The sequence below is a fragment of the Lepeophtheirus salmonis genome, chromosome 1 (assembly GCF_016086655.4).
Source record: "Lepeophtheirus salmonis chromosome 1, UVic_Lsal_1.4, whole genome shotgun sequence".
Taxonomy (NCBI): Eukaryota; Metazoa; Arthropoda; class Copepoda; order Siphonostomatoida; family Caligidae; genus Lepeophtheirus; species Lepeophtheirus salmonis.
The window spans coordinates 22081300-22101647 of record NC_052131.2 but is presented as its reverse complement, the minus strand read 5'-3'; the positions used below and the strand labels follow the sequence as shown (position 1 = coordinate 22101647).

The window sequence follows — 20348 nt, the reverse complement described above, 5'->3', positions numbered from 1 at the left end:
TTTATATTATAATTTTAAATAGTAATGTATGTAGATTAATTATGATTATTTAAATTACATATTTCTATAATTTTATATTAGGTATTAATATATTATATAAATAAAATTATTAATATTTAGATTAGTATATTTTTAACCATTAAAATAAGGCGTTAATTTTATTTAAACTACATAATTCTTTAGTTTAAAACTTTTCATCTGACTCTAAATGTACATTGATTGAATTTCATTTATTAATATATGTATTGTTTATTAGATTCACTTTGGTGCAGCAAATGCAAGTCTTGCCTCATCGGGTGGGCGAAAGGATTCCAAAGTATCCCGAATTGACGATGAAAGGAGGAAGAAGGTGAGAAGGGGCTCTTAAAAACTAGAATATACATACATAAACTTATTCTTACGGGAAGTGGGAAAAAGAACGGAACTTTTTTATTCTGATGTTGAAACCTTTTCTGGATTTTATGAAAATATGGTTTATCTGGATTAAATAAGTCCTTACTAAATTTCGAAGGATTCTTTAAAAGTTTTGTTAAAATTGGTTTTAGTTAAATGAATAATTAAATACATAATTAGCATAAAATTCAACAGATAAATAATTACCTTTTGCATTAACAATAACTCTAATTCTTGTACGTAAATGCCTTGCAAGAATAACATACCATTTCCATAGTCATGTATTTGTTGTTCGAAAATCTTGATAGGAGTTTTATAAGCCCTTCTTTCAAGAATTATTAATTTGGTGTAATCTATAGCAGGGATTGACAGAACCCATTCTCCTTTCTTTTAAACAGAATTTATGAACTCTTTATCTCTAACCCGTAGCAGATGAGAAAACTATGTACAATTTTGTTTAGAATAAGTGGAAATTTTTTTCCTTCAAAAGGTGCTACAAAACTATAGCTTATTTCAATCAATTATAAAGTAATTTTACAAAACTTTATCCAGACCCTCTTAATTAAATTCTTTGATTCTACTTTCAAATCTATAATTTCTTGATGTTTCTTCATGCTATTTTTCATTTATTGGGAATAAATTGTAGTCTGAACCATGTTACAGAAGGTCTAAACCTTGGATTGATTATAGTTTTACTTATTGATGACAATAACTTCTTATTTATTTGAATAGGAACAGTTCAAAAGTTCTATTATTATTTTTTTCTTCAATGATACATCATCTTACTTGACATATTTATTTTTTTACTGAAATGTAACTTGTCAATGAAATTAATGATGATTTCTGTATGAGTTCTATCATGAGCAAATGCATTTACTCAACATGTATGTATATCTATTTATTGCCTATTTTATGCTTGGAAAGAGATATACCTTTAAATTATGTACAGGAGATATTTATCCTGAAATAGAAATTGGGTAAGGTTAATATAATAATAAAAATCTTCTATGTACAGTTAGTGAACTGTCATAAAAAAATCTTACTGATGTTTGACTAAATAACCCATTTATTTCAAAAAGAAATAAGTTGATAATTCACAAAGGGTTTTTACATTTTATTTCTCGAAATGTCTACCATTGACCCCCACACACAGCTCCAACTTCCTCCTGAAGCCAGAATATACCACGTGGACGAAGTCTTTCGACATAGTTTCCCACTCCAAGTCCACAGCTGCCTTCAGGGTAGTTGCAGATGGGTAGGGGGTACGTCCAACCTTCCTTTCAATTGCACCTCAGATGGCATAGTCAAAAAAGTCGAGATAGGATGAGGATGGGGGCCACATTTTTCTCTCCAGAAGTCGGCCACGTTTTCAGAGAGCCAATTTAGTTTCTTCTTTTCTGTGTGGCTTGATGCTCAATCCTGTAGTCAGAAATAGTGTCCCCATAGGTAGTTGGCCTCCAACCAGGGCTTCATCTTTTCTTCATGACCAAGTGGTACTCTTAGTCCAACCCTGGTCCTAGTGGGAAACCAGATGGGTGGAATTTCACAATCATAGCAATGGTTGAGACTTGCACTTGGGCATGAGTTAATCTTTGCCATTGTCAAAAGAGCAAAAGTCAAATAATAAAAGTTTATGTCCCTTCCCTTCAATAGCTCATTTTAATATGTCAACTGATAATATTATGGGGGTTTCATTCAAGAGCTGTACAAAAATAAAGTAACTGTTAGGTTTAACCACACTCTATGAAGATGTGTTTAATCTCTCTTGCTGATCTAATTTAGAAAATAGTTATAGAACATAATTATGCTGGAAATTAACATCTTAATAAATATATATGAATTTTAAAATTTTCCAAACTTAATCATTCTTGCATTTAAAAATAGGAGTTTTTCTTACGACAAAAGTTTATATTCAGGGACAGTAGTGCTACTGAAAGGAAATTTAGTAAAGCTAATTCATGTTGTATTTATTGAATTCCCCACTATTGGTCATTTCCTTCATTCTATTATTATTAATTAACTTTTATGCTAACAAAATCTCACAAAAATATTACAATTATTGTTTGAAGTTAAATAATAAGATACAAATTTTGCGTATTATGGTGATATTTCATTGTTTTGTATCCAACAATACCTGCTGAGATCCCTTGTCCTTAGTATAAATACTAAATTTGGAATAGGACTTTGAAAAAGATAAAAAAGAAGCAATTGGAAATTTACTCAAAATCAAATAGTGAATATGTTACATTTAAAAAAAAATAATACAACTTCAACTATATAATGTTTCGAAAATATATTCATGCTCAAGTCTTTGCAGTAACAACTCCTAGGATATCAGATTCTGTCTTCAATTGTAAAAATCCAGAGGAGACTAATTTCCAATCTACAGTTGGGAAACGTCGAAATAAATGTCATACATCCTACGCTCAGAATATTGGCACGAGATTTGACTCTATTCTTTACTGGTGTGAAAGCAATTTGATCAGTATTACTTACATTTTTTTAGTGTTGGTCTTCTTTTAATGTATTGTACCCATTATATTGTGTCGTATTTAGTGACAGACAATAATCGGAAACAACCCAGGGTTTTCCAGACTTAATCCCACGTTGCGAGGCTCAACAGTATTTGGTTATGTTACAAACAATTCTGAAGAATAATGAATAGGAGGAAATCGGAACTGGAGATGGGAGAAGGTACCTTATGAAGTAAAATAAAGATTTTTTAGGAATTTTATTTTTTTGAAATCAATGTGATCTCACTTTTTTATAAGTAAAACCCTTTCCCAGGAAATAGTTCCAAGGCTGCTGCGAAAAGATAGACTCCTTCTCCCAAAATTTGAAAATATTATTTAAATTTGATTGGAATAAATAATTGAATGCGTAATATTATAGATTATTATTTTCCTCGTGACATAGCAAATTCATTTTTACCTAGTGATTTTGTAATTTATTTTTTCGTTAAAACATTGGATTCTAAACTATTGGGGCCCTTCTCTCTCAAAATAATACATTTATACACTTTGTGTCTCTCTCTCTTATATATGTATATCTAATAACTATACATATATGAAGTAATAGAAGTGTATAAAGGAAGTTAGTTCCTTTTCTGTCATTGATTAAATTAGTTTTTTTCCAATTTATTTTAGTCTTTCACAAAATATTTTATCCCCTTATTTTTTTTTCTAAAAGGGATTTTTCTCATATATTTTTTATTTCATTTTATATATTTTGTATTTATTATATCATTTTGATAAAAGAGTAATATTTCCGGCTTAAAATAAAAGAAAGGCCATAGAGAAAAAGAAATATACTTTTTATATCTGCTTTTTTTTATATGTAAGTTCAAAGACAAACTATAAATCAAGGGCCTGAAGAGCTCCCCTCCCCCCTCTCAATCCATGTATAAGAAAAAACTAAAGAAAAAACTAAAAAAAACAACACGTTATTAGATCATCATATATCTTACATATGTATATGTTTTGTTTCAAATGAGGATTTTTTTATATTTACTCGGTTTGTACAATTAATGTATGTATATGGGCATCCAGAACAATCATACATATATACCTATATTAAGCGTTCAGGCAAGACAAACGGATTAAGTGAGCCCTTACCTAGTTATAACTGTCCTGTGAATCCATGTTTCCATTTTGTAACGATTCTAAATTTGAAAACTGGATGTGGTAGCTTAGTGCAGTGATACGCTTCAAACAGGTGGCTGTTAGACTAGGTTGAACTGTATTTTCATCCAAATTAGCACTAAAAAAACTACCCACATTCCCATCTTCAGTTTGAATATGGGGATACTAACCAAATTAGGGATCCATGAGATTATAAAAGTCAAGAAGAAAGGGAGGGAGAGAGTAAAAAGGAGGCAGAACAATCCTTGCATTCATCCTACTGATCCTTTGTCACTCGACCTGGATTATCCACGTATTAGAAAATACGAATCCACAAACTTGCATTAAATTCATCAGTGACAAAAGTATATGTGTCTGTCTGTCATTCGTTGTTTGTAAGGGAAAGAGTACTAAGGAGGTGTACTCCCTTTTCAATCTGAATATATATTCATTTATATGTATGTAAGCTTAAGCTATAAAATAATTTTGGTTCCGTTAAAAGAGCTAAAATAAATCATCTTGAAATATTTAGAGTTTTTTTTTCTTGTTATTGTAGTCAATGAGGTTTAATTAGTGGACAGGAGTATGGATACTATGAAGAATGGATGTACCAATTTAGGTACTTATATAATGTATACACACTAGTAATGTATCAAATAGCGGAAAAGGGAGTCATGTGGATATCAATTTTAATAAAAGGTGTGGGTCATTCGTAAAATTGAATAGGTTTCACATAGGATGAAGAAAGGCAAACTAAACGATATTTGTGCTATCAATTAGCCATATTTAATATTTCAAAAAGAATGTTTTGCACGAATAAAAAAAGGTGATTAAAGAAATGCATTATATAAAAAACGTGATTCAATGAAATGCCATCAAATAAACTATAAAAAAAATACTTATTAGTATTCGCAAAAATTAAGTTTTCCCCTTAAAATTTTTTAACTTCTACGCCTATGAATGCAAATATTGGTTACAACCATAGAAGCAGGAGTACAAAGAGGGGTGAGATGTACCAAATATTGACTGATACAAAGGGAATATGACGTTGGATTTGGTTTTGTTCTTACATTAACAGGTTAAGAACTTCATTGATATAATAATCGCAATGCCAGTTGTAAAATGATATTTTCAACTCTAATTGAATACGATGAGGCTAATAATATGGTAACCTTTTAACTTCTACTGAATTTGAAATAATATACAGCTTTATACCCTATGTAATATCTGTTTCATTGGCAACAGACTTAATACTTTAAACGACTTCAGCCTTACTATGCCGAATTGCCAATCAAAATCCTTTGTTGTCTCTATATATATATGACTCATCAGGTGGTTTTAGGAGTTTGGTGATTTTTTTTTTGATAGGGTATAGAACAATGGTGCTTGATCCCTTGATGATATTTCCCAAGTTATGGCAAGTAACCCCAAGGACTCTCCTTCTTTGCCGTTTTGGAGCTAACTAGTTGTAGGCTATATATTAAATTTGACTTAAATCTAATTTACAAATTTTTAATAATTGAATGATAATAATTTTATTAACACAACAATTTGTTATATTTTAAATGTAAAAAGTTGTAATTGCGAAAATCAAAAAGTGTCAGTAAAAAGGATGGGCTTGCTTCTTTCCTGCCTAATACATGTCTCTCAAAACATCAGGGGCAATCTAAAATCTTACAGATTAAATTTTAGTTTAGTCAACTTTTATAATGAGAGAATATTGATATCAACACGAGAATGCAACACAAGGACATTCAGTAGCATACTAAAAAAAAATTTCAGGCGACCGAGTTGGTGTAGTGACCCATTGGCTTGGAACCACTGGTATAGAGATAGGGATTTGTTAACACTATGATATTTCTAAATTGCAGATAATCTGTGGGTGCAAACATTCGATACATCCCTAATTGACAGTCTATTGATGTTCTACTTAGTTATTTATATACATATAATGATTGCCTTTCACTTTTGGTCTATTGTATGTATACTTACATGCATTGAGAGAGAGAGAGAGTTAAAAAAGAAGAGAAAGTCAGCATTAACATAATCGCTCACTCACAATTATGGGTCATTTATTATTTTTTTTTTTTTACTTTAGTTTGAGCACCTTCTACTTTCATTGATGTAATAGCTTAATCCCATCCTCTTAATCTTAGAAAAAATAACCTACGTTGGTAGATTTATTATCATGTAAAAGAAGAAGCAATAATCAATTACCATTAATGACCCAGGCAAATGTCAATTAGGGTTGGACCGATCCTATGACTCAATTCCTAAACATACTTTTTTTTCCTTTTCCGTTTTTGTTTATTTTCAGTGTAGAAATAGACAGAAGATATATTTTTCTTAAATACAGCAGAAATTTGTTCAAAGACCCCTCCAACCCCATCCCTTTCCACTGAATATAGAATTCGTAAAAGGTAGAAAAAAAGACAGTTTAGGAATTCAGTCCAGGGGTTTTTTTAGATACAACAAGAAAAAATATTTTTTAAAAGACCATAAAAATGGTAGAATGATTCTGACACTTTCCTTTGTAAAAAGAGATATTAATTAAAAAAAAAACAACCAATGAATGAAATATGGACACAAAGGAAATATAATTAATGGTTATGGACTTCAAAGGCAATTTCTAGGGGCAAATAAAGTAGTTGTACTATTATAATGTTTACTTATACTTAACAGTGTAACTCTATCTGAACAATTAAAGGATCATTAAAAAGTAAATTAAAAAAAAAGAAGGTAATTAGAAAAAAAAAGCCCCACATTTGATTTTCTAAAAAAGAAAAGTAAGAAAAAGGCCGGAATATTTATCTTTGCCCCAGGTCCCAATCATGCTTTCATCGATTATTTTGAAAATAAGAAGGCTTTGTTTAATGTACAAAAAAGAGGAGTGGCAAATCAACTCAAATTATTTTTAGAAAGCTTTAATCCACAAATCATGTGGCCTTGATGCGTAGAATGTATTTATAGTTAGTTATCAGATAAGGATATATTACATTGTACATATTCACATGCAAATGACTTGGGGTGCACCTGTCAACCTTTGTTAACTGTAGTAGTAGTAGTGATATCTTTTCCTTTTTTATCTGCAGTTTCTTAACCATTTAAAATTGATTGAATATGACTTTAAAATATATGAATACAACACCTTCTGTTGAGTATCAAATATGACATTTTTTTTACCGCAATTCTAATTTTCGTTGGTATTTTTATATTTTGTATTTAATATAAAAAAGTTTATTTCTATGCTTTACATAAATTGATTCAAATGATTGGTTTTTTTAGATATATAAAGATAAAAAAAGGATAAGAATGTGGTTTAAAAGAACTGAATATTTAAAGTATTGTGGTTCAAAATGGAGTAAATATTTTGCTTATTGATATCATACACTACTTACAGTAAAGAAAATAAATGTTTAAATGAATAAGTTTGCCCACTGACAAAGTGGGCAAAACGACTATAATTTTAATGGTAGATTTATTCAAAGAGTTAGAAATATTAAATGATTAAAAAAAGTGTTTGAAGGAAGAAAAATGCTGAGTATAAACCCAAGAATATAATCCCCAACAACAATCATTGGGGAGGAAACGTTATGTTTTGAGTGTGTTTCTTTGTTTAGGGGAAATGACGACTTTACCAGATCAAAGGGAGGATAGACAGGGCCATGTATCCTGGAAATATTTGACGACAACATTCTTATCTCAGGGCAAGGTACAGAAAATGGGTTGTGTCAGTGATCCAAACCTATTGGCCAAATTAACAAAGAAATAGCTCAAGAAGAAGCAAATTTAGGTCTTTGAGTGGTTTAACAAAGCCACAAATCTCAATTCCTTATAAAATCTTTATATGTGGGTCTACTTACAAAATCGGCAAGGGATTTAATACTTATTTTCTCCACTGTATTCCCGTAGATATGTTGTATATCTTAGCAACAGCGTATGTACGTACTCAGCGTCTTATTGCTAAATACACTTCCTTAATGAGGAGCCTTGAATGTGCTTTTGTTTTGTTGTTAAGGATGGAAAAAGTTAAATGTTCTTTTTCAGTCATACCTTGGATTACGAGTAACATCCCTACATAAATACATGGGAGAAGTGCTCGTAATCTACAGTGTTAAAAAATGACTTATAAATTGACTCACTAAAATTTGATCCAAGTACTTATGTAGTCACTGGAAGCTGAGTTATTTGTAGTATATATGTGTCATGTCCTAAGATCAAACGGGAGAAGGAAGGAAACTTTCTACGTATTCAAGACTTTGTTTTGTTTGAAAGCGGGGTAAGTACTGATATGAAGTTACTTGCAAAGGAAGGGTCTTGTAAACCGAGGAGTTACTGTACATAAAACGTGAATACGCATCAATGTAAATTGTGAAAAAAAATAATCTCGCTTTAAAAATGAAATAAAAACAATTTCGTCTTTAATGACGTGGGCATTTTTTCTTATTATTTTCATTTTTCTTCTTCTTATTTTCTCAAGATCTTTTAGTCAGAGAAATTTATGTGGACAGTGAAATGTCAAGGAATAAAGTAAGTTTTTGCTTAACTCTAGTGAGAAAATCTGGGATGACAACCTTTATCTTTATTAAAATCTATGAACCTTTTAATTGGAGCTTACATAGTTTCTTCATACTTAATATGTATAAATGGCACTTGACCCAAAAATAATTTATCACTCCTTTCTTGTATTACATTTTTGCTATAGTATGTGTCTATATAAATAGCACTCCTTGCCAACAACAACAAAAAAAAATGTCATCAAGAATTAGGTTTTCCATCCATATTATAGTTACATATTTGCTTATTTGGGAGCCAACTAAGACTAATCGATCATCATATTCATTATTACTTTTATTAAAGTTATTTTATATTTATGTACTATGACACACAGCAATCAAGATGACATCTCACAACTTTTTTCCCAAAAAAGAATAAGTCCAGAAAATACCAATTTCATTCTCTCCAACTGTTGAATAACTCCTTATTTTAGGGCGACCAATCGTCCTCTTTTTATATCCTGTCCAGTTCGTTTTTTGTCGGTTATGTGGATTTTAACTCGACTTAAAATAAAGTCGAATTAAGAAAACAAAACAAGATATAAAATAAACAAGAGCCCTAATTTATTAATATTTTAGGTATTCTAAAATTTTATTAATGTCAAATATTAAATCCCTAAAGCCGAAACTGATCTGTATACTTGTCTTCTTTTTTGGAAATCAAGACATGGTCACCTTACTTTATTTTATAATTCCATCAAATCGACGTTCAAAAAACTATTAAGAAGTAAGAGTAGGCAAATCCAATTCTGACAAAATATATATATATATATTATTGATGTTATGTGGGGATACCATTGTGATAGATGATTAATTTCTTTACTTTCTTTTTTAGTTGGAACAGCTGAATGACGATGGCATTTACAAGTGAGTCAAAATATTATATTGGATGTATATTCAGAATAAATTTATTGATTTATTTTCTTTTGTTTCAGCGCAAATAATAACGCAAATGTCATTCTGTACGTGGGCCTTGGGATGATTGCCATTGGACTCATCATCACATTTGTAGGACTTGGAGAAAAGGGCTTTCAAACTCTGGAATTAAAGTTAATAGGCCCAAGTTTGGTGGGGTGCGGAATATTCTTTGCTTTACTTCGCATTCTCTTTTGTACCGTTCCATCCTGTTTCAACTCATGTGCTGGGAAATGCTGCTGCGTGGCTCTTAATAAAAAGGAATTGGAGAAGAAAAAACTATTGGATAAAAGGGTACTTATGTATTCATACTGTTAATCATATGAAACCTTATTGAATTGCTTATTATTTTAGCTAATAACTTCAGCAGGCGTAGAGAGTATTCCTCGTAGTTCCCTCCAAGAATCTGCCAAATCTCGATCCACGCCCCTGCCTCCCATCATCACGGCTCAGCCCTCTTTTGTTCGATCATCTTATCAACCCTCCAGCCAAAAAGATGATACAGGAGAGGAAGAGGCTCCTCTTACGTCTAAAAAACCTCGCCAAGGCTCTTCAGCCCGTAGAAAAACAACAACAGAGGCCCCTAGAGCCTTTCAACTCCGCTCCGCTGAAAGACGCAAAACAGCCCCCTCCAGTACCTCTTCTTCCTCCAAAGGAAATCGCAAATCTCTTGACGAGTTCTCAATAACAGACTCGGATCTCATACTTCAAGAAGAGGTATCATCCCAAGTCAAAAGGAAGGAAGATCCTGAGAAGGGAGGAGGAGGCGGCTCTCCGAGTACATCTCTTAAAAATTTGTCGCATGAATTGGTTCTTAGTGCAGATGGACTTTAGAGTGAGACTACAGATTTATTTTCTGTATTATGAGTATTAAACGGTCTATATACTCCTCTACATATTTAGGTATATGTAAGCTACATATCAAAGTATATTTATGTATCTTGTTTTGGACTCACTACCATGATGCCAAACAAGTAATGTACATAATTTGTTGTTCCTACAACATACATACGAGTATTGTCGTATTTTCTTTCATAGTAACTGTGATAGAAAGAGATTGAAATATATTATAAATACAATTGTATGCTTTATTTATGCCGTCATAATGCAACAAATAATTATTATTATCTTACATTACTCAGTATTTCTTCTCCTTGAACTAATACAATAAAAACTTTATCAACCTACATACACTTTGATCATTTCAATTAAACCAATGGTGTGAATGCGACTTAGCTAAACTTTTAATTTTTTGGAAGTAATTGGCGTCGTCATTAATATTTGTGCCAAGAATGTAATTGAATAATATCTCCACTTTTTCGTAATGTAATGAAAATACATTATATACAGAAATTATGAAATTTAAGTCAATTTATCTTATGTACCATGATTTGAGAGACGATCCTGATATCTCACGCTACATTAGTTGCAACCATGCATGATCCTTACTATTTCTGTAGGTAAGTAATATAGTTAGAGTAATAAATACTAAGCACTTTTGGTAAAAAAAACATAGCAAATAGACTTACTAGCCCTGACAATTTTTAGAATGTTTTGGAGGAGAGTAACTTACCCATATCTAGTAAGGGCATTAGCGGACTCCCAAACAAATCATCAGCGTGGCTCTCCGTCTTTATAAGCACATACATCCTCGTAGTTACTTTACACTTAAATTAACTCTCCTCAAGAATTCAGCTATATAAAAATAATAATACTGTTCAAGTTGCCAACTAAAAAGAAACTTGCACACCATATTTAATTTTAGATTTTAGACATTTTATGATAGTACAAATTTGTCTTTGGTTAAAGGTCCCAATTTTTGTGAGCAGAGAACATACTTCAAGGGTAGTAGGGGACAAAAGGACCCCCCCCCCCATTGTATATATTTAAAATTAATATTTTATATAAACAAGATCAAAATTATTTTCATAAAAAACTGAAAAATGACTAGGAACGGTAAATTTTGTATTAAATGGACTACAAAAATAATATATGTACCACTCGTCAAAGTGAGACCCAGACTGCTACTGCCTAGAAGTGGGGCAACTTTTGTATTTTTACTCCTAGTATTAAGTCTCGAAGACAATCCGAACACTTGGTGTATGTAAGTGTCTTCATCATAGATAAAGAATAAAATAGATGAGATTATATGTGTACAAGATTGAGTCACTCATTGACAAAGATGTGACAATTCCTTGAATCCTGATGAACGTAAAAAAACAATTTTAGAAAAATTAGGTAAAAAGCTATAAAAACAGTCTTTTAGCTTCTGGAGATTTTCTTGTCTACGAGATGTTGCTTTTGAGATATCACAGATACAGTTAATTTATTATTTTTCCTCGTGATGTATGTAATTTTTTATCCCAACTGTAGAATTTTACTTCTTAATTCAATTAAAAGAGCAAATTTATGAAGATTGTATAGTTATTTATAGATAAATTCATGACACTCTTAATCCCTCTAGCAAAACAAAAAAATATTCCCATAGTTAACTTAATTTTGATGATTCCTTGCGCAACTGGTTTATAGCATTGAAGAGGCATAATTAATAAATAAGTCCCTAAATCTTTTGCAGGTTACCAACATATATATGATCACTACATTTGTATACTCCTCCCCCCCCAGCTGAATCCATAGATTATCACTGTGACATAGTCACTCTATAATGCAAAAATATATTCAACTCATCTTTAGGTCAGCTTCCATCCCTATTTGTGTTCATTCAAAATAATTTCAAACAGATATTACCAAAAAATTATTTAAAACATTTAAAATCACTTTGACAAATTATCTTTAGGCGATACAATATATTGTAATCACTGATACTCAATAAGGCAGTATGTGTTGTTTTTTATTATGTATTACATATTGTCAAGCCTCAAACTTTTCCACTGTCTATATGAAGGACAGATAGGTATTTCTTTTTACAAATAAATAAAGGAACTGGAATCCAAAATGAAAACTTTGGTTTGCTCAACATTAAAAGTAGTGCCCTTGGAAACGATCTCTTCTTCACCTTGAATTGTATTACATACATATATCTATGTTTTACTTGTTCAATAGCCTTATAAAGTCCATCTTGCTCTTGTAGTCTTCAATATCATCATCATGATAAGCGAACAGAGATATGCCAATATATGCTTGTTTATGGTTGAAAGAGGACCAACCATACCTTACTTTTTGACTTTATTTTGTTCTTGTTATGGGAAAATTCACTTTTTGCATTAATTCAAAAATATATTCATTGAAAATATCTTACATATAAATATGTATACTTAATAAGACACCATTTCTGCAAATGTTCTCTTGTTCTTCCTTCGTGCTCAGAATGAGTAAATTATTTATGGACGTACGAGTGCGGGTATATTCTAATATTTGAAGGAAATAACTAGATTGAATGTCAATGTTACCAGATGAGCTACACGTCATACGGGACGTCGGTAGTAGAGCTTGATTGCTGCAGTTCCTCCACATCTCCCTCTCTTAATTGCTGTGGTACCCCCCTTGCACTCCACAAAATGAGAAACGTCTTTTCCTAAAAAGAAAAATTTATTTGATTCAAATTGAGAAATGTCATCAAAGATCATTTGAAATAAGTTGAGTTCTTGCTTGTTTGAAAACAAAAACTTTTTGAATCCGAATTATATATCTATATACAGCATCGAATTTTTAACGTTGCCGTGTGAACAGGTTCTTATTATTGATTGTTCGCTTAAAAAAGTAAAACAGGCAAAGTGGTTTACGTAGAAAAATATGTCCACTACAAGTGAACTAAATGTTTGTAAAATGTATAGAAATTGCCTATGGGTATACGTCCTTAATATGTGGGTTTAAATGGTTTGTGTACCTTTTATCAATCCTTTAAATACGCCCCCACTTCCAGCACCAAGTTATTATTTTCAACAATATGTATGTAAACTAAGTATTTGGCCCGTCAACACAAAATCAAGTAAGAATTATTTGCTCCAAAATTAAGTCTGGATTACATTTGTATTCTTCGACGTTGGATCCTTATAAATATCTTTAAGATAGTCGATATATACTTTTGATGACACCACTAGTAAATATATATGACGAAGTCATCAAAAAAATTGCGCCCAACAGCATTCCAATTCCCATACATCCTGGGCCAGCTAAAAGCCACTGCTTTATATGATCCTACAATAGCATAGGCTTGCCCTACATATATTACCACGAAGGCATGTAAGAATAGATTTATCTAATGTTTATATTTTTATGTACAATATATAAGTGGCGCTGTTTAAGTACTGAGTGAGTTATCTCCCTTTCCCCTCTTTATGCTCTAATGAGCATACCTATATTATCTTATATGGCAGGGGGTCCACAGGAAGATCTTCCCTAGGATTTCACATTTCCTATTCGGAACTTGTGTGATAAAGGACTATCTATATCTTATCGAAATGAGAAAAGCTCCAATGGAATTGAGACGTACTTTACAATTGATGTAGATATAATATTAAATATATTCATGTATATACTACGCAGATATAAGGATTGAAAGACATTACTTACTCTTTAGGACATTAGAAATCAAAATAAATATTTGCCAACGATCATTAACTCAGAAATAAAAATATCCATACCTTTGTGCCAAGTTTTTTCTCTCTAGTTGAGGACAGAAATTCATGGTACATATGTATGTATTTAATAGAGGGTTAAATGTACACTATAGGTATTGTCAATACACCGTTTAATCATCCATTGAATACTAATGCGAGTACTTCTTTGGGGGTTTACTGTTTAGCCATCCAACATTTCTATAAGCATTAGTGAGCAAATGCCCCTTAAATTTGGTACCTGCGAGTTCATAGTTTAAAATCTTAGATGTATACAATAATCATAAATTTGTAAAGTGTAGGGCAGGGTTTCTCAACTTTTTTCAGTTATATTTTCCTCAGGTACCCTAAAAACCAGCACAAACCGTTTTTAGTTAAAGAAAAAAAAGACTTCAAAAACTGTCAACACTCTTTATTTTATTAAACTACACAACTGCTAATAAACTGCATTTTCCTCAAAATAACAGTACGAATTAACAAAGAGATCGCATAAGCGGCCTCCAGGACTGATGTTGTGGAGATTTTCCACATTATATATTGAGATAAGCTGAATTCCAAGAATTTTCTCTGCAAAAACTTAGGTTCCCTACCAACATGGTATTCATGCTCTGTCTTGAGATGACACTGGCTTCATTTCGCTGTTAGTCAGCTTCTCCGAACAGAGCAATCTAACACCATGGAAGGACTAGAGCTTGTGGACATGGAGGACTTTGTAAAATGGAGGACACTTGGAGGTATTCATTTGAATACTGTTTGAATTTTTGAGGAGCCTGTGTATTTATCTTCTTAGTTACATGCCCCTCTGTGTTCTTAGCAGCACCACGCCCGTCTCTAACGAGCATTCCATTGCTTGATTTGCCAAGGCATCATTTGCGAAATCATTTTCAAAATAAAATCTATGTTTTTTCCTTACGAGTATGAACACGTATGTATGGGTCATACTCATTTTATATATATTTAAATCATCCAAATGTCACTGTACTTTAAACAAAAAAAAATAAATAAAAAAGGGTAAAAAAGCGGGAATATTCATAGAGACGTTCGCACTTTCTCGTTGGAAGGATTTTACTCTTTTTTAACTTTTTATACGATGTGTTGCTATCAAATTAAAAAACGTTGTAAAATCGTTGTGTCCATTACAAAGCAAAGTTCTGCGTTAAAATAGTTGATTGATTGTAGGTAAAAGTATATATCTTTTCCAGTTAATCCAAACTCCCTCAAATCTTTGTTCCAAGCCTTCTAAAATCTATTGTTTACACACAATCAATTAATTACCACCAGTAGTGCCTCTAATTACTTTTACCCTTATTTGAAAACCACTATCGCAGAGCATAGATTGTTCACAAATTAATAAATTACTATTAAACAAGAATGATGCATGATCCACCACTCTACGTTTGATTTTTGATAATTAGGGGTAGGAACTAATAAGAACCCATACACAAAATCTTTGAAATATCGATATTAAATTCCATAATTTGTTAATTAATTAAAAAGTAATAAAGTTACATCCCAAAAAAAAGTTGAATACAAACAGACTATGATAAATCAAGAAATTAAAAGGATATTTCAGCTCTAGGAGAATAAACACCCCAAATAAACAGTGAAGGTTAAGTAAGTCATTGAGATGGATAATTTTTCTTTATAAAATTTAATATATAAAATGACAATGATAACAAGATTGATTTGATTTAATGTAGAAATGCGTTGAAGTGGAGTGCACAAGGATCCTCACATTGCCCACAAAGATGATGAAAGTCCCCTCCAAGGGAATGAGGAAGCTTGACACAAACACAAATCCTTTCCTCCGCTCCTCTCTATAAATGAATAAATATACAGTTTAGAAACAGAAAGAGCATCATAGATGGCGTTAATATAAATATGGGTTCTTTCCCTTGGATTTTGAATTGACATTCAAATTTAGGGGATTGTTATACATTGTTTTCATTGACGTAATATATAACATAATTTACGCAAAGGGCACCATATTACAGACATAGGTCTTGATATATTTACAAAAGAAAATTGACAAGTTTCAAATAATGCTCAGAAAAATTCCTTAAAAAATGTTATATTGGAAGCTGAAGAAAAAAAAAAGAATATTTGAATGAAATAAATGAAGGTCCGGCATATAGTTAAAGATATTAAGGATCAACTTTTATAGACAAATAAGTATTTCATTCTTATAAACTTTAATTGTTCATTTTTCACCCAAAATGACCATCTTTATGCGTTAAAAAGTGCCATCAAATAAGGCGTTTTTATCTAATGGTTTTACAAACGAAAACAAAAATTGAATTGCTATATAAAAATTATATTTTTATGAAATTTGGCTGTTTATACTCCAGGTCTAAGATGACTGATTTCCACAAGGAAGACGTCAGGTAAAAACGTTCTATTCCAGGAGTGACTAATTAAAAATGTCAAAAGCTCAGAATGTATATTTTGTAATGGCGATTTTTTTTAGTATTATGTTGCTGCATTATTGTCCTGGGTTCACAAAGAAGTGGACTGCAGCCCGCCTATTTATATTAATTTATTAATATGTAATGTGTCAATATAAAAACAAACTTGAACAAAAATCAAGAAAAAGAGAGAAAATTTCAATTTATATTTTTACTTCATACCAATTTTCATATGCATATTTAAGTCATTTATTGGCTTTGTATTAAAATTTGTGGTATGAGTTAAGACACCCAATAATTTTAATAATTTGTTGAACGAAATCGTCGATAATAATTCGTCTAGGAGTATAAATGCAATCCTGACTCGGTTTTGAGGTCAATCATTGCTTCTGTGTTGAACATATATATTAGTTGACTCCAGACTTACCCCTCTACATAATACAGACGTAATGGCTCCTTTATTCAACTCCCTTGGCACGTTTTTACAGTTGATACTTGTATTTGGGACGAACCATTGAAGGTTTTTGATTTTAACATGGGATGAGGTTGTGTGCAGTGCGTCTTTGAGGAAATTGTTGGTCCAAACGGCGTGATAGGCCTTTGAGATATATGACGTGAGATGGGAAGGGAGTGAAGCATTATTTCCCCTGCGTATGAAGGGATTAATTGACTTAATAAGGAAAATGTATTGGACTGAGAAGTGAATTTGCTTTTAGGCTATTTTAGACATGCCCTGACATATTAGGCACATACCATGTGCATAATCATATTAAATAATGGCATAACGATCTATAAAAAAGATATTCCTATGTTAACTGAATACATAAAATGAGAAAGACGTTGAATGAAAAAAATAAGAAAGAATTCAGAATCAATAGCTTATATAAAAATAAAGAAATCATAAATATAATTAGATAACAGGAAAATACAAAATGTAGATATAAAACTTACAAGATATTTTTCCCTCTCACAGTAGTTTTTTTAATAAATTTGATTATCAAGCTTTCCATGGTGAATGAATGATGTATACAATTCATACAGGTGACCTCCAAATGTAAGGTACTCATAACTGTATTCTATTTGGCGTACCAAATGAAATATACACTCGCAATAATGTGTTTTAATGAATTGTTTTCTTGTAACTTTCGTGAAAGCTAATGGAAGATGAGACTTGAAAGCAAATTCGTCGCACGCTTCAATATTTCCAAGATATCAATGTTCAAAACCGTAAAAAAACAGGTCAAAGATCTTGTAACAGGATATGGTCCAGCTTATAGCTCAAAAGAGGCCCAAAAGTTCTTACAGGACAATGTGTCATTTTGAAGCATTGCAAAATTCAACTGTCTGGATCATATCTCCTGGCCTCAAGTTGGGAGAAAATCTTGAAGACTTCTCTAACTTAACATTGATTCCCTGAAGAAAAAAGTTAATTCGCGATGTTTTCATGATGTCTGAGGCCTATATAAAGACTCACATGGAACAAACTACAATAATAAATAAAATAGAGCCTTACCTACCAAACAACTTTTTTTTTCTTTTTTTTACCATCCCATACTAAAGTCCTATAGTATTTCATTTATATCCCTCTCAGCCCTGACTGACAAAAAGGAAATGAAAAATTTGAAAGGACCTTTCTTGTCAATTGATAATTATTATCGAGATATTAGTTTTTAATTGTTATGTCCATTGAATAAATACTTTAATCAAAATAAGTATGATAGCATGAAATGACAGGAATTATAAACGAAAGCCCTTGATTGATATAAAAGAGTATAAAAACCCAAATCCTATGTCAGACTTTTTTTCGAGTTCCTATTACGCACATTCAGCTACTTTAAATCATTCATGAGTCAACTTATGAAATTAAGTAAAACAGCTGAAAGGAAAATACAGTACATCTTTGTTTATTTCAAGAAACGTGCCGTATAACTGTACGAACGAAAATATATATTAATAACTAGAAAAACAACGCTTCAGCTGAATTAAAGGAGAGATCAACATAAAAGAAGATATATTTTAACATTGATTAGTATTCCATATTCAGGCGTTGAACGCGCTAAAAAAGAAGGTTGTTAATTCATCAGAACTTCAAGTGTTTTCTTGAGTTAAACAAAAACATAAAAACAGTAGACCCATACTTCATGAACACTTTTTTAAAGGTATCCGGGTTTCTTAAACATTTTGTTTTTTAAGTCTAAGAAAAATCTGTGACTCAATCAAAACTCATGATTTTCTAATAGTAATGTACGATAAAAGGTATTTCTTACTTGCCCCTCTTGTCCCTCCAGTGATCCCATCCATGTTGTAATCAACACAACGAATAAAACGAAAACTTTAGAGTACTGTCTTGTCATTATGAGAGATTTCTTTTGACTAAAACTTCAATTTCTTAATTCTGATGTACATAAAAAATAATCATAATAATAATAAATAATCAGTTGTGCAGAATTTTTCATATCACATTTTTTACGTTGAGGTAATCAAATTATATCTGGAATGTACCATTTACATAATTTTGAAGGTAAATATATATATTTTATTTTGTTTACATTATAATTTTTGAGTGTGTAATTGAATTAATTATGACTGTTAATTCAACAAAGATGGGCATTAAAATGATTACTTGTCAACAAAATAAATATTTATATATATTTAGAGGGGGGAGGAAGGGGAAATGTTCTGATCTCTGACTTAAAAGTGCCTCATCAAATCCATGAATTGTGATAAATATAAAGATGTTGTTGTGATTAATGAGGATTCTTTTTTTCTCCTTTTTTTTTCTTTTCCTTCTTGCAAATGAAACTTTATTGCAAAATAATATTTAGGTTTCTTCTTTATTATTATTATTGAATTAAAATATAGCTTGTGCAATGTAATTTCCTTATTGATTACACCTACTCTACTTGTGATTGGTTTATTCTGTTTATCAATGTAGAGAAACACTATAGCAGGGCTATTCTACTAGATAAGTTTAATTCATAATGTCCAAATAACAAAAGGCTTATGGGTCAATATATTTGTCCTCGTGATATTTTTATATAGAAGTATGCAAATCCTATTAACTTTAATCTCAATAACTTAGGGAGTATTCTTAGATTTAGAAAAAATATTGAAGGAAAGCTGCAAATGTAATTTTGAGCAATTCTAGCCTCCTTCTACACTTAGTCTTCACCCCTTTGACTTTGCAACGTTAGGTATAGCCTAACGGAGGATAATACAGTTTCCAGGTTCATCAATAACTTTCTGATGGCAACTGTAAAAGTTAAGTTGTTTATAGAAAGACAATATTAAATCCGTAAAAAAAAGTATAAATATATGCTCCAATATAAACCATAATATGTGAATAATATATTTTTATGCTCTCTAATTCAGGACGACTTTGTGCAAGTTAAGTTACATTGATTGTACAGTGACGCTGAAATATTCACATTTGATCAGCTTTTGGTTTATCTACTCTTAGCCTTTATTCGTTGTCTGAACTTTGATTTGTTGAAGATAAATTTAATCTTGGATTTATCTGTGAAATCTGTGACTGTAACTTATTTTTCGGATCTTATTTTGATTATGGTTTCTAAATCCGATGTTTTTTGTGCTTGTTTCATTCTATGTTGTGTCTGTTATTAACGTTGTCTTCATCAACTATCTTATAATAAAGGAATGCCTTTACATACAGAATAGACCTTACATATTGGTTGCCCAAATATGACAATTAAAATGTCGGATAAGAACGCTTCTAACAAGGTCATCATTAACATTTATAACTATCCCTAGAGCCACTCTTGATACCCTAATACTTTATTCATAGTACCACTACATTATCTACTCGAAGATTTATTAGTGTATTTCTCCACTTCGACCCCCTCTGCGGATCTTGAATGTACT

General features: G+C 31.3%; 1 protein-coding gene and 1 long non-coding RNA gene across 8 annotated transcripts in view; one reads left to right on the top strand and one right to left on the bottom strand.

The window, feature by feature from the left end:
* Positions 1-10671, top strand: part of LOC121120819 (uncharacterized) — a 79984-nt gene extending 69313 nt beyond the window's left edge. For 6 of the 7 annotated variants that reach the window (XM_071889238.1, XM_071889241.1, XM_071889249.1 and 3 more), the window contains 4 exons: positions 257-349; positions 9405-9436; positions 9505-9778; positions 9839-10671. In XM_071889238.1, coding sequence (XP_071745339.1) covers positions 257-349; positions 9405-9436; positions 9505-9778; positions 9839-10318 — 879 coding nt within the window. In that variant the 3' untranslated portion in view covers positions 10319-10671. The remainder of the gene's footprint in view (positions 1-256; positions 350-9404; positions 9437-9504; positions 9779-9838) is intronic. The other variant, XM_040715740.2, reaches the window with a different exon arrangement.
* Positions 10672-15690: 5019 nt separating this feature from the next.
* LOC121120811 (uncharacterized) lies at positions 15691-18841 on the bottom strand. The gene is made up of 2 exons (XR_011780621.1): positions 16894-18841; positions 15691-15878 (listed from the first exon to the last, which is right to left on the bottom strand). It is a non-coding gene; the product is annotated as an uncharacterized lncRNA (long non-coding RNA).
* Positions 18842-20348: the final 1507 nt, after the last annotated feature.